Raw genomic sequence first — 14,357 nt, 5'->3', positions numbered from 1 at the left:
GTTGGAGTCAAGTACTAGCTCTGGGAGCTAGCAACATCTTCGCTCAGTATGCATGTTCATAAGTCTAGGATCTTTACTTGTAGAATTCTCGAGGAGTTAACTAAAGTGTGTCCTGCTCATAGAAACAAGACAGAGATCAAGTGTATGGGCTCTGTTGGTGGAAAAACATCAACAGAACCAAAAGATTTGTTCATTATATTCTAGCCTTTGGCATAGGGTCCAAATAGTCTTCCTCTTTTTGCTTTCTTCCCCGCCGCGATGGTGCTTCTTAGCAGCAGCAGACGCAGAGCGAGAACGGCTTGTTGTTGGGACGAGCGACCGTGCTGGCAACCAAGCACGACGAGGAGCTAGCTACAGCCACGTTGGCGCCGACGCCGGCGACGGCCTCGACCACAGATATGCCTAGTTTTTAAATTTTAACACTATAGGATTTTTATTTTTATTTGACAAACATTATTTAATTATAAAGTAACTAGACTTAAAAGATTTATCTCACGATTTATATGCAAACGGTACAATTAGAAAAATTTTCTCGGTCCATTAAATTCTAGCCTCTTACCCACCGAATAAAGAGGAGACCTCTACTCCTCCAATCTACTCTTTTTCTATTGGAGATTAGATTTACCCACAATGGAGAGAAGCCCTTTAAAAATCCAAAACATATTTTTTTTCTCACAACAATCCAAAACATGTTTTATATCTTCCTTAATAACCAGTTTTTGGGCCTTGTTTAGTTTACTCAAAAACCAAAAACTTTTCAAGATTCCCAATCACATCTAATCTTGTGGCACATGCATAGAACATTAAATATAGATGAAAACAAAAATTAACTGCACAATTTACCTGATCGCGAGACAAATCTTTTAAGCCTAGTTACTCCATGATTGGACAATGTTTGTCAAATAAAAACAAAAGCTACAGTGTTAAAATCCAAAAACTTGTTTAGACATGAAAACTTTTTAGATTTCGCTACTGTAGCACTTTCGTTTGTTTGTACTAAATATTGTCCAATCATGGACTAACTAGGATCAAAAGATTCGTCTCGTGATTTACAAGCAAACTGTATAATTAGTTTTTATTTTTGTCTATATTTAATACTTTATGCATGTGCGCAAGATTTGATGTGACGGGAAATCTTAAAAACTTTTTGGTTTTTGGGTCTATACGAGGCCTGCAGAGTTTTCACCTAGGCCTTGTTTAGTTCCAAAATATTTTGGGCCTTGTTTAGTTCCTGAAGCGAAAAATTTCGCAAGACTATAGCACTTTTGTTTGTTTGTGGTAATTATTGTCCAATCATGGACTAACTAGGGTCAAAAGATTCGTCTCGTCAATTCCGACCAAACTGTGCAATTAGTTTTTATTTTTATCTATATTTAATACTCCATGTATGCGTCTAAATATTCAATGTGACGGGAAATCTTGAAAAATTTTGTGTTTTTGGGTGGAAGTAAACAAGGCCTTGGGCTAAATGCAATTTTTTTTTGCTATTTTGCATTTTGGAAGTAAACATGTCTAAAATATTTTGGCCCTAAACTTTTTGTAAAATTAAATAAGGACATTGGTCTTGTTTAGTTCCAATTTTTTTTTTCAAAATGGACACTGTAGCACTTTCGTTTGTATTTGACAAATATTATCCAATAATAGAGTAATTAGACTCAAAAGATTCGTCTCGTAAATTACATATAAATCGTGTAATTAGTTATTTTTTATCTATATTTAATGCTTTATACATGTGCCGCAAAGATTCGATGTTAAGGGAATCTAAAAAGTTTTGCAAAATTTTTTGGAAAGTGAACACCAAAACCTAAAAAAATCATCAAGGTTTTGGGTTTTTGAGTTTTTTTTCCAAAATACTTCATGAGTGCTGGAGACGCTCTCTTCACAACGTTAGAGAATCCGCGCCGACGCCGAGCCCCCCCCCCCCCGCTCTCGCTCGCTCTCTCGTCCCCACCCTGCCGGCGAGCGACGGACCGGGCGATCGACGCGATCGTGCTAGGGTGCCGCGCTGCCCCGCGCCTTGTAAGGTATGCATGACCCTCCTCGTCCCTTTCCCCGCATCCGTGTGTGACTTCATGCACCTAAACCCTAGATCGGACCCTAAAAATTTTGCGGCGGCACGCCGAAATCCCACCCCTCTTCCCTACCGGGGTGTAGCGGTGTTTGTTCGAGTCACATCCAGCCGATTACATGTGTCCATCTGATTGGAACTTCGGCTTTAATGGACCGACTTCTTTCAACAAGATCCGCTTGATTGGGTGGTACAGTATTGGTGTTCAAGTATACAGCCCTTTGTTAAGAAATTCGATCAAAGAATCGATATGCAGTTGTAGATTAGTTCGATAGTATTCCTTTGGGAGTTTATTTCAGTGCAGCATAATAAGTGGTATGACCTTTTTTTCTTAATAGCTCCATGGTCCATGTTTGTATGGCCTCTTTCTAGGCAGATAGGAGAAATCTTAAAAGTGAGAAAGTTGTTCAATTGTGCGGCTGCTTGACTGCTTCTATGGTACTTCTGTATGTTCGGTCTAGACTAAGTAGTAGTATAGCACTGTTCGCCTAAATGGCCGTTTAGACTGTTTAAACGCCGTGTAAACGCTACACAATGATACACCGTTTCCGTTTAGTCATCTGTTTAGTCCGTTTAATTGACCGTTTAGCCCGTTTAATGGACTGTTTAGCCCGAATAATGGCTAAACGGTAGGTAACCGACTGTTTACCGTTTAGCGTTTAGGAAAACATTGTAGTATAGAGAACATATATTACATATAGTCCAATGGAAGGTAAAGCCTAGTCTTGACTACCTTAACACCGGTATACTACAACCTGCACCAACAAATATGAGCTTCAGCGAGCTCCTTTCTTTCAAGTGTCTGCGGTAATGCCCTTTGCTCCAAGATACCACTGATGTATGTTTTCAGGGAGCAAATCGATACTTTAAATACAGTTGGACAAAACCCAAGGAATAGGCTACCTGGTAGATACTTTCGATACACAGGTGTAATAGAGTAGAGTGTGCAGGCATTTTCATGTTAGCACTCCATGCTATAGTTGATGGTTGAGCTTAGGACTTGTTTGTTTCCCTCCTAGATTATATAATCTAGCTTATGAGTCAAGCGTAACATAGTAAAAGATCACCCTAGATGCCAAAATAATCTGAAATAAGCTGCCCAGGAGATGATTATTTCAGATTATTTTGGTATCTTGGGTGATTTTTTATAATACTACCATTGGACCATAAGCTAGATTATATATGATTAGGAAGAAACAAACAGATGCCAAAATCATCAACGTTGCTCTTTCAGTCCTGACATAATGGCTTTTATTAGCATTCCGTTGATTGGTTAGAAGGTTATAGTTTTACATTGTTTTTTTATTACTGCTTATGACCCCCCATATATTGCCCCTTTGTTATACTTCTAAAACAATTCTGCTTCAGCCTTGAGAAAGATGCGGAAAGCTAAGAGGGGTGGCGGAGATCTCACTACGAACTTTTGTAAGAACAGAAAAGCTTGCAAAACTGAGTGGATCTCAGGTCTGCTAGTTCTTCTTTTCTGCTCTACCCCCCCCTCCCTCCCCCCCCCCCACACACACACCCCACACCCACCCACCCACCCACACAGATTTTCACAGTTTTATTGGAGCATTCACAGTTGCCTTAATGTTTTCTTTTCTTCAACTAGGTCGCTTGCGTGATGGGGACTCTAGTCAAGATGTTTGCACTAAGCTACCTGATTGGGGTAAAAGTGTCGTCTCAATTTCTTTATGCAATGGTAATATATACTGCTACAGTCTTCTTAGTTTTCCAGCAAATATATATTGAAACACTACCAGTTAAATGATCCGAGCGAGTTGCAATCTTCTGTAGGAGACATAACCTTATTTTCGTGCTCGGGCATGGCTATAGGACACAATGGGTACCGCCGTACAAGGTTTCTAACTTCTGCAAGTTTGGTTAGAGCTTTCCATGGTAAAACAAACGAGCACTATTTTGACTTAAAGGTTGGCACAGACATTCATTGCTTATTACTATTTTGTTTGCTTCTGATCATTATGTAATCATTTCTTGCCTTATCATTGTTTTGTAGATTGAAGTGCGCCGTGAAGGCAAGGAAGTATATAGGGGTTTTTTGGCTGAGTATGATTTAGTTTACAACTTTGCTGTTGTCGAAGTCGGTGGCTTCCATGATGTTAATGTTGGAACTTTCCATCGTAAGCTGAAATCTGTGCCCCATGGTGAGGCATGTGTAGTTGGACGTGATGTCTCTGGTGACCTAACGGCCAAGAGTGTGGAATTGGGTGGTGATTTAAGGGTACATAAGGATGATAAAGATCTTGACAGTAAAACCTCAAAGGTACACGCGCATGACAATAAAGCCATTTTATTTTGTTTAATTTATTTTATGCATGTAGACAATAAAAAAGAATTTTATTTTATATTTAACTCTTGTTCCATACCATTTGTATTTTGTTCAAATGTAACGCTCGTTACCTGTCACCTTTATTGTGCTATTAGGCTTGGGAAGGTGCAACGATTTTTTCTTTTGATGGGGAAGTTGTTGGCATGAACCTTTTTTTGGTTACGGAAAGAGCAGTTTTCCTACCATGGGGCACAATTTTGAAGTGTCTGGAGCGTTACTGGACATTCTGGGAAAAGGAGAGAGGTCTTGCACGGTCAACAAGTTTGGTTCACGGGTATGTCTAAGTGATGTATGCCCTTCATGAGTTCACCTACTCCATTCTACCTGACTTCCTCTTCTCTTACATGAGCTTAGAAGCCTTTTGTGTTCCAGACAACATATGTATGTGATAATCTGGATCATTCACTGCTCTTCCTTATCTTGTTTGGCATCTGCACTTTTCAGTTTCTCAATGTTTAGTTCAAATATTAACTTATTTATTTGACACCTCAACCAAAATATTTGTTGTTCTTAGGCATGTATCACAGTTTCCTTGTATTAGATTTTTCATATTTCTTATGCCATTGTTGCAGCTGTATGTTTGTCTTACTGAAATGTGCACACTAGAAGGCATTATCATCATGTTTTTCATCAAACATTTATTATATCCATACAACTTCAGGTCATATTTTCTCTATCTTATTTTTGGCCTATGATTCTACCCTAGGTTTTGGCACCATTTTGTGTATTAACACACTGGCTTGATCCATTTTATTTTTGGGTTTGTGGTAACTATTATTTTCTTCTGCAGGTTTGGAGCACCTGTAGATGGTAAATCTAACAGCCACCCAGAAGGTGAGCCTACAGCCACTCCTTGAGACTTCTTAACATTGTGGTATCGTGCAAGTTGCTGCGGCTTTGTAATGATATCTATTTAGAAGCTGTGCAAGTTTAGCTTTTTACATTTTTATATCAACTAGTTTTACTCTTTTACTTGTACGCTTATATTGCTCAAGTATGTTCATGCACACCATCAACTTCTAATGTGGATTGCTGATCAGGCTGTTATCGTAATATAATAACATTACATGCTGATCATTATGCACGCACAGAATTTATGTGAATTGTAGTTACACATTGACAAAACCACTTTGGGTATGTGTACATACCCCACAGTATGTGCAAATACCTTTGGGTGTATCTACATATCCAATCTAAGATATAATCATGAAAAAATTTAAGTGGACTTCATATTTTTTGCATATGGTCATATATCGCATTTACTGTATAGTAAAAAGGACTATGTCCATACACTGAATGAATCCCCACATCTTTGTCTTGCATACCACTTTGAATAATCATGTATACGCACATGCTTTATTTAGACACCCCAAGTATGGTCAGATACTCTCTAGATTGTGAGATACACATGTGGGAGTAGTTACTCCTAGGAGTAGGAAAAAGGCTTCCTATATATAAAATACGACTATCATTTCTGGACGGAGGGTATATATACCCTGTAGCTGACTACAAAATAACCTATTCTGTAGCCACTTTGAGTTACAATAATTACTATGTTAATATACGAGATTATATAACTCCTTAGTAAGTGGTTTACTATAACGTTACGGTAAATATCCCCATGTGTTATAGTAACCCAACCATCATAAACATATATAGATATTATCGTAAATTAGTATATAAAATTATCGTAAATGGAGATGGCTACATAATAACTTATTTTGTAGCTGGGTACTGAATATACACCAGTGCTGATCACTTTACCTTGTTGCACCAGGATACAGGGATTGTCTCAACCAGGAACACTTAGATATAGATGACTCGGGTTACCCTAAGTTACCATCAACCATGTTAGATGGTGAGTCAGCATTTCTATATTTGCTGACCTTTTGTAGCTCTCCTGTACTACTAACAACTATTCCAAAATGTATATTTCTCAGCTGGCATGATTTTGGTCAATACTTTTGAAGAGCCTTTTGGCGATATACATGGTAAAGGTGGCAATAAACACGATAAAGGTGTCTGGACAAAACTTGGTGGAAAAGCTTTTTCTAGAATAAATCGCAGTGTTGTCGCACTGGCTTCATTCAATGGTGACTTTATAGTGACGTGCCATTTCTGTTTAATGTCTGTTTTTGATCACAACTACTCCCTCCATCCCAAATTATAAGACATTACAAGAATCTTGGAGTCAAAGGATCTCAAGTTTGACCAAATTTATATGATAAGACAATAATATTTATGATACCAACTAAGTATCATTAGATTCTTCATTAACTATATTTTCATAGTATACCTAATTGATGCTATAAATCTTTGCATTTTTTTCTATAATTTTGGTCAAACTTAAAGATGCTTTGACTCTCTAAGATTCTTGGAATGTCTTATAATTTGGAATGGAGGGAGTAGCTGATAACCAGACTACCTGATAACCAAAATGTGGTGCAGGAGAAAAAAGAAATTTTGCATGCACGGGTTTTTTTATTGGATGGAATGGATCTACAAAGATTTTGACATCGGCAAGCTTGATTAGAAATTCTGTTGATGAGAACAACATTGTTGAAAACTTGAGGGTTAGTGGTTATTATTCTGCGATTGCTTGTTCTTTTAAGGTGCTGCTTAAGTCTAATCATTTGTATCATTTTTCAGATTGAAGTGTTGCTTCCAAGCAGCACCGAAATCATAAATGGGACGTTAGAGCATTATGATCTACATTACAATGTTGCTCTAGTCAGTGTCAAGAATCGCCATAATCTTCGTCCAGCAAATACTCTGCCTTCTTGGTCTATGTGTTCTGATGTAGCAGCTGTAGGGCGTTGTTTCAAATCACATGCATTAATGGCTATGAATGGGAAGCTGATTTCCTCAACAAGCGCACTTGATTGTTGCTTACTTATACATTCCTCGTGCAAGATTACTAAGGTAATTATATGTTTTTGTATTGCCTACTTTTTTATGGTGAGTAAATAGAGTCAATTCCCTATTTGCCATTGGAAAAAGATGTGCTTCCTTATCCGCCATTGAAGATTTTGCTGTTCCTTATCTGCCATCAATTTTATCTTTGGTTCCTTTTGTGCCACTATAGTGTACAGAACCTACTAATGGTGCTATTTGGTATATGAAAAGGCAAATATGCCCCTAGAATAGGACGCAACAAATGTTTCCATGTTTCCTTTCCTGCCATTATGGAGTAGAGATCTTTGTTTACTTTATGCCATTAAGGTGCAAAGACCTCTATGTTCAGTTTCAAGCACACATAATATTAGTTCAAATGGAAATAAAATATTATCCAAAACATGACACAAAATATTGGTCTGAACAAATTATGAAAAGAAAAAAGTGAGTCTGAACACATAGTGCATAGAGATGGGCCAGATACACCAAGTCTGGCATGCAGTTCCTAAGGGACAGAAGGTCCACATAATGGTTTAACATACATTGGTTCATAGAAACCAAGCCAAGCAAAAGGATGACATGCTTACAGCTCACAGTACACTTTCACATCACAGACTAAGCCTTCGAATGCATGCTTCTGGTAGACTTCGAAGGACTGGTAAACAGCAGCTTCTTGCTTCAGTTCTGGTAGCCATTGCTGGGCTTTCAAGTGGTTGCAATATCTTCGCCTTCTTTCTTTTCCCTTTAGGCTTCTTCGCCCATCCTTCTTCTCTTTCCTGGCTGTCGCAGCAATTTTCTTTCTTTTCTTGGCTGGCACAGCAGCAGGACCTACAGCTTGCCCATCTGAAATGGACATCGATGCAGCCATAGGATACTCAATGAAAAGGGCCTTTGGCTGCCACTCGCAGACCTACACCTAAACCTGTATGCATAAACTCATTTCAGCCCCCACAAATAGTCACAAGGTCATGTCAAGAATCTAATTTGATATCTTACCTGATCGATTTCCCAGAACATGATGTGTCACATTTATCTCTCTCTCTCTCTCTCTCTCTCTCTCTCTCTCTCCAGTTGAAGCCTCAGTGCTTTGACTACATAAGGAAGTCACTTAGAAAACACTGCAAATTTTAATGAACATAAGACAGTAAAATTGAGTTCAAACCTTGGTGGAAAACTCATATAAGTTTGCCGGTGCATCATCATCAAAAGCAACAATGCTTGACTCCGTGGCTGCTTTGGTGGTTTTGCTCTTCTTTTTGGGTGGCCCTCTGCATAAGATCAAAGAAAATAATGTAAAAACAGGGTCATTGCACCAAGGAATTATTAATGTAAAAACATGTAAACAACCGTTTCATGGACTTGTAGTGTTTGGGCCAATTATTGAAGTTCTCTACTAGGTTGTTTGTTACATATCTTTTTTCAAAGGCAAATAGGGAATTTACTCGTAAATATATAGTTGCATCAGAGTGAGTTGGTTAGCAATACCTATTTGGAATAGAAATCACAACTTGTCCATGTCACTTTGCTAGCTTGGGATTGGAGGCCCTCTTGTTACTCTGGATGGGGATGTTGTTGGCATGAACTTCTATGATAAGAAGATAGGAACCCCTTTCCTGTTATGGCCAGACATTGCAGAAATTTTAGCATCGTTTGAGAAAAGAAGGTATTCAAATGCATATCACATATGTTATTTTTCAGAGCATTTTAAGAAGTTTGCTGCATAATCTATTTAATGGTATGCTTAACAGTAAGACGGGAGAAATTTTCAATGATATCTCTGGTGTGCCTTTGTGGAAACTGGACGGGGATCACAGTAATAGGTTTAACAGGTGGGTATCCTGATGCATGTTGCTATATGCTTGGGGCATTTCATCATATAGAATGACTATCAACGATTACGATTTAACATTCATAACTACAGGTGGCCTGTGCCCATGCCATGCTGGCGGTGTCCTGATTATGTGGATGAGGATAAATTTGATGCTAATGATCGCGAGTACTGCTACGTGAAGGGAGTGAAATTCAGGCTCTTATAAACGCACTCACGCCCTTGATTCTTCTCTCCATATCGTTGCACCTATGCCACTTGTTATGGTCCTCTTGTTGCTTAAGTCTACGTGCTGCTTCTGTTTCTTAGAATTATCTTGTGCTATGTCGTGTAATAGCATGCACTGTGACTAATTAGTTTCCATTACTGTTTTGGGCCCAAGACAGTATTCTGCATTTGGACATTTTTGGGCATGTTCGGACTTCTGGATTCTTTGAAAGAGATCGAAAGCAACCTGTTTGGTTCCTTGGCATTTGGGGGCAGAACTATTCTGTCTATGATAGCTGTGGTGTTTTCATCGTTTCATTTTTACTATTTTCTTTCACTACTATACTCCAGGTTTCTTGAATCTTGAGTCACATTTTCACGCGGGCAGTTTGTGTTGATGTGTGTGCGTGATGCGTCTGATTCTTGCATGCACGACCAATGACGCAAGCAAGCAAGCGGGACATTGCACTGCAGCAGCGTAGTAGATCGATCCAGATTATGTACCAGGGAAATCAGATTGACGATACGCATGGGATTTTGATTTTGCTGGGATGGGCACGGCTGCTGCTCTTCTTCAAGGATTGGGCGCCGTGGGCAGTGCCAGGCGGGCCGGCGCCAGAGAGGATATGCGCCGCCGGGGGTCACCACGATGAGCGAACTGTTGTAAACTCTAAAGGAAAGGTCTGGAAGGCTCTTAAAGAGCCAGTCCTAGTCCTATTCCGTATGTGGGCTACTTCACTAAACCGTATGATTCTTACCCAGAATCCATAATTACCAGTTTATCTATACTTGTACACTAACACTCATCTCCTAAATCTAGTTCCATTTAGTCATTTTTACCAAAACACTATGACTGAATAAGACTAAAAAGTGCATTAGCCGTCACCCAAGTGTTGCTAAATGCGACTAAAGCCCACCTTTTAGTCAGCCTGCTTCACCTTTTAGTCACTTTGGAGCCAAACACCCTGACTAAAAGGCCTCTTTTAGTCCACCAAACCGAGCATAGAGTAACTAAACTTTAGGAGTTGGTTTAGATGACTAAATTTTAGGAGTTATGAACCAAAGAGGGTTATCTATATCTATACCTAATAATAAAGAGGTAAAATTTCAGCATTTTTTTAATCTGGGCCGTTTTTCGTCGGGCCCATTCTACTATCAGAGGGCTATGAATTTTATCTTTCATGAGTTAATCGGCAAGCTCGTGGAAATCTATATTGATGATGTGGTGGTTAAGTCTGGAGATTTCACAAAGCATCTTGCCGATCTACGAAAGGTGTTGGAGTCCACAAGGAAACACAGTTTAAAGATGAATCCTAGTAAATGTGCATTTGGTGTATCGGCAGGGCAATTTTTTGGTTTCATGGTGCATCAGAGAAGAATTGAAATTAGTAGGAGATCTATTGATGCTATCAACAAAATAGTTGCTCCCACCAATAAGACTGAACTCCAATCTCTGATCGGCAAGATAAATTTTATTAGACGATTTATATCTAACTTGTCTGGTAAGATTCGTGCTTTTAGTCCTTTACTTAAGTTGAAAGCTGATGAAGAGTTTGTATGGAGAAAAGAGCAACAGTCAGCACTGGACGAAATCAAGAATTATTTGACAAATCCTCCAGTTCTGATTCCACCTCAGCAAGGAAAACCTTTCAAATTGTATTTATCTACCGATGGAATGGTCATCTGTTCAGCTTTAATTCAGGAATTTGAAGGGAAGGAACATGTGATTTATTATTTGAGTAGAAGACTGGTTGATGCTGAGACAAGGTATTCGGCAATTGAGAAATTATGTTTATGCTTATACTTTTCATGTGTCAAATTGAGGCACTATCTGCTATCGGCCGAATGCACTGTTATATGCAAAGATGATGTAGTCCAGTATATGCTAGCTATGCCGGTTATGAGTGGTAGAATCGGCAAATGGATTTTGACGTTATCAGAGTTTGATCTGCACTATGAATCGGCTAAAGCAGTCAAAGGGCAGATTATGGCCGATTTTGTGACTCAGTATTGCGGTGTAGTAGAAACTTTGGAGATCGTTCCTTGGACGCTCTTCTTTGATGGATCCACGTGTGACCGGGGGCAGAAATTGGTATAGTATTAATTTCTCCTCGGGGAAAGAAGTATGAGTTCTCTTTACCAATTGTTGCCACGTCAACGAATAATCAAGCTGAATATCAGGCTCTAATCAAAGGGTTGGAATTGCTAAAAGAGGTTCATGCCGATGCTGTTGAGATCTTCGGCGATTCTATGCTTGTTATAAATCAATTGGCTGGGATTTATGAATGCCGAAGCGAGGCCTTGATAACCTATTATGAAAAGAGTATGCAACTGTTGAGGGAATTCAAGAATTTCCGATTGGAGCATGTTCCTCGATTACATAATGAAGAGGCTAATCGATTGGCTCAACATGCCTCGGGGTATCAACCTATCTTGAATATATCGGCAATCAGTGCTGATGATTGGAGAAAAGAAATCATTGATTACTTAAGGGATCCATCTAAAAAGGTTGAGAGGCGTGTCAGGTTTCAAGCTACTAAGTATGTACTCCTTGGAGAAGAGTTATATTATCGGACGATAGATGGAGTTTTGCTCAAGTGCTTGGGTGATGATGAGGCTAAAAGCTTGATGGGTGAAATCCATGAAGGAGTATGTGGAGCACATCAGTCGACTTTTAAGATGAAGTGGATGATTAGGAGAAACGGGTATTATTGGCCGACTATACTTGAAGATTGCTTTAAATATTTCAAGGGATGTCAAGAATGTCAGAGATTTGGCAATATTCAAAGGGCACCCACATCGGCCATGAATCCTATTATTAAGCCTTGGCCGTTCCGGGGATGGGCTATTGATCTAATCGGCCAGATCTATCCGCCATCAAGCAAGGGGCATAAGTTCATCTTAGTTGTCACTGACTATTTTACTAAGTGGGTTGAAGCTATTCCTTTAAAGAAAGTAACATCGACTAACATGATTGATTTTATGAAAGAGCATATTGTTTACCGATTTGGTATTCCTCAAACAATCACTACCGATCAAGGTACTATGTTCACATCAGGAGAGCTTTATGAATTTGCAATCCGTATGGGGATTAAAGTGTTGAATTCTTCTCCTTATTATGCTCAAGCCAATTGACAAGCCGAAGCATCTAACAAGGGAATTATTAAACTCATCAAATGAAATATTGAAGAAAATTCTAGAAGGTGGCATACATTGTTGAATGAAGCTTTGTGGTCATATTGGATGGCATGTCATGGATCGACCAAAGTTTCGCCTTATTAGTTGGTAATACGGACACGATGCAGTGCTACCATGGAAAATTAAGACTGGATCTAGGCGGGTCTCTTTTCAAGATCAGCTGGGTGCCGATGACTATGCTACTTTGATGAAAGATGAGTTAGACGATTTGGCAGGGCATCGATTGAGAGCTTTGATAAGTATAGAAGAAAATAAAAAGAGGGTTGCTAGGTGGTATGATAAAAAAGAAAAAGCTAAGGAGTTTGCCGATGGAGATTTGGTACGGAAATTAATTTTACCGATTGGGACTAAAAGTTCAAAGTTTGGAAAATGGTCTCCTAATTGGGAAGGTCCTTATCGGATAAATCGGTCTGCTCCTGGTAATGCTTATGTTTTGGAGACCCTCGAGGGAGTTGAATTTCCCAGAGCATTGAATGGAAAATATCTAAAGAGGTATTACCCAAGCATCTGGGTCGATGCATAAAACTTTAAGTGCCGATAACACTCCTATCGGCTGGATAAAATGTATCTGGGGCTACGCATAATGTTTTAAAAGGTGCCGATAACAGTCCTATCGGCTAGACTGGAATGATCAGAAGTCTCTAAGGGTGGGACGAAACAAGCCGCCGATGAGGAGCTTACAGATTCAGCAAGGCTTGAATGGCCGATATGGCGCGTAGGCGAATCTGGTCAGCTTCTTCTATCTCCCAGATGTCTTCATCGGCAGAGCCCTCCACTGGCTTCAGTTTCTTCTTCATCTGCAGTGCCTTGCGGGCCTGGATGTTACATTCTTGTTGGAGAGTTTTGATCATCTCAGACAGCTGGCTTTCTTCTTGCTGAGCTTGAGTTAAGGCTTCTTCCACTTGTTTGAGCTCGGCTAGCAGAGTTTCCCTTCTTGCCGATATATCAAAAATTTTCTGTTTCAGCGTCTCTTCTGAAGACTGCAAAATGCCGATACTCTTATGTTCTCATCGGCAAGTCGCTTTACTTGCATTACTTCCTCTGTGAGTTGGACGTGAGCAGCTCTATCGGCAAGACGTTGGGTAGCCTTTTGGTACTGAAGCATCGGCTGGGATCTGGCCCCGAAGGGTTTTAAACAGAGCTTTAGCTGGATCGGAGTCATCAACCAACTGAGCAGTATCTTGAAGCAGCAGGGCCAACAGGTTTTCTAGCTTGGCTTTGATTTCTACTGATGAGACCCCTATTGCTTGGGAAGAGCTCGCTTCTTCACCCTCATCATCGGAGATTTCGATGGCGAAGGAGAACAAGCTGTCTGGAGAATCTTGTTCCTAAAAAAGGAGCAAAGATAAGTTATCTGGTAATCAAATGTCGAAAATAAAGAGTGGAGATCAGAAACTTACTTACTTGCTTCGTAGTAACAAAAGAACTGAGGTATCGGTTGGAGACTTACAGTGTTTTCGGGGATCTTATACTTGGGGTCGATCATACCATGGTATGTCAGGGCCGATGTGCAGAACAGATGTTTTTTCCACTCTTCCCACCACTGTTTGTATGCCTGAGTGATGAAGAGAGCTGGGATCCATGCCAATAAATCAATCTCTGATGTATCGGCATTTGGCTGAAGTTGAGCTATTCTTATCCACTCAAGTCCGCTGGTTATGGTCTCCCTTGGATTCACTACATCGGCATAACAAAGTCCAATCGGCAGCTGTCTAAATGCCAGTTGATGAGCCAGTGCCGATGGGTTATAGAATTCATAAGTGGGGTTGGAGGTCTTCCCACTGCCAAAAACATTAACTGGTATGGCCCTT

General features: G+C 39.7%; 1 protein-coding gene across 2 annotated transcripts; it reads left to right on the top strand.

Annotated features, from left to right (window-relative positions):
• Positions 1,849–9,658, top strand: LOC8065330. 2 transcript variants are annotated; one of them, XM_021447804.1, is made up of 14 exons: positions 1,849–2,024; positions 3,437–3,532; positions 3,681–3,770; positions 3,866–3,999; positions 4,086–4,352; positions 4,514–4,692; positions 5,209–5,252; positions 6,196–6,276; positions 6,359–6,511; positions 6,867–6,991; positions 7,068–7,340; positions 8,843–8,976; positions 9,062–9,142; positions 9,235–9,658. In XM_021447804.1, exons 2-14 carry the CDS (start codon positions 3,448–3,450, stop codon positions 9,347–9,349), a joined length of 1,761 nt encoding a protein of 586 aa, XP_021303479.1. In that variant the 5' UTR covers positions 1,849–2,024; positions 3,437–3,447; the 3' UTR covers positions 9,350–9,658. The 2 variants fall into 2 exon arrangements, with proteins under 2 accessions (XP_021303479.1, XP_021303480.1); XM_021447805.1 differs by having other exon boundaries at positions 1,877–2,024; positions 3,437–3,493; positions 9,235–9,613.

This window comes from Sorghum bicolor, chromosome 9 (genome assembly GCF_000003195.3).
Source record: "Sorghum bicolor cultivar BTx623 chromosome 9, Sorghum_bicolor_NCBIv3, whole genome shotgun sequence".
Classification (NCBI taxonomy): Eukaryota; Viridiplantae; Streptophyta; class Magnoliopsida; order Poales; family Poaceae; genus Sorghum; species Sorghum bicolor.
This window is presented reverse-complemented; position numbering and strand designations above follow the sequence as displayed.

Excerpts from the sequence above, each read along its gene's own strand:
- LOC8065330 (XM_021447804.1), top strand. The coding sequence starts at position 3,448 with ATGCGGAAAGCTAAGAGGGGTGGCGGAGATCTCACTACGAACTTTTGT. Across the intron at positions 4,000-4,085 it reads AGCACTATTTTGACTTAAAG|ATTGAAGTGCGCCGTGAAGG; the intron begins GTTGGCACAGAC and ends ATTGTTTTGTAG. Across the intron at positions 6,992-7,067 it reads ACATTGTTGAAAACTTGAGG|ATTGAAGTGTTGCTTCCAAG; the intron begins GTTAGTGGTTAT and ends ATCATTTTTCAG.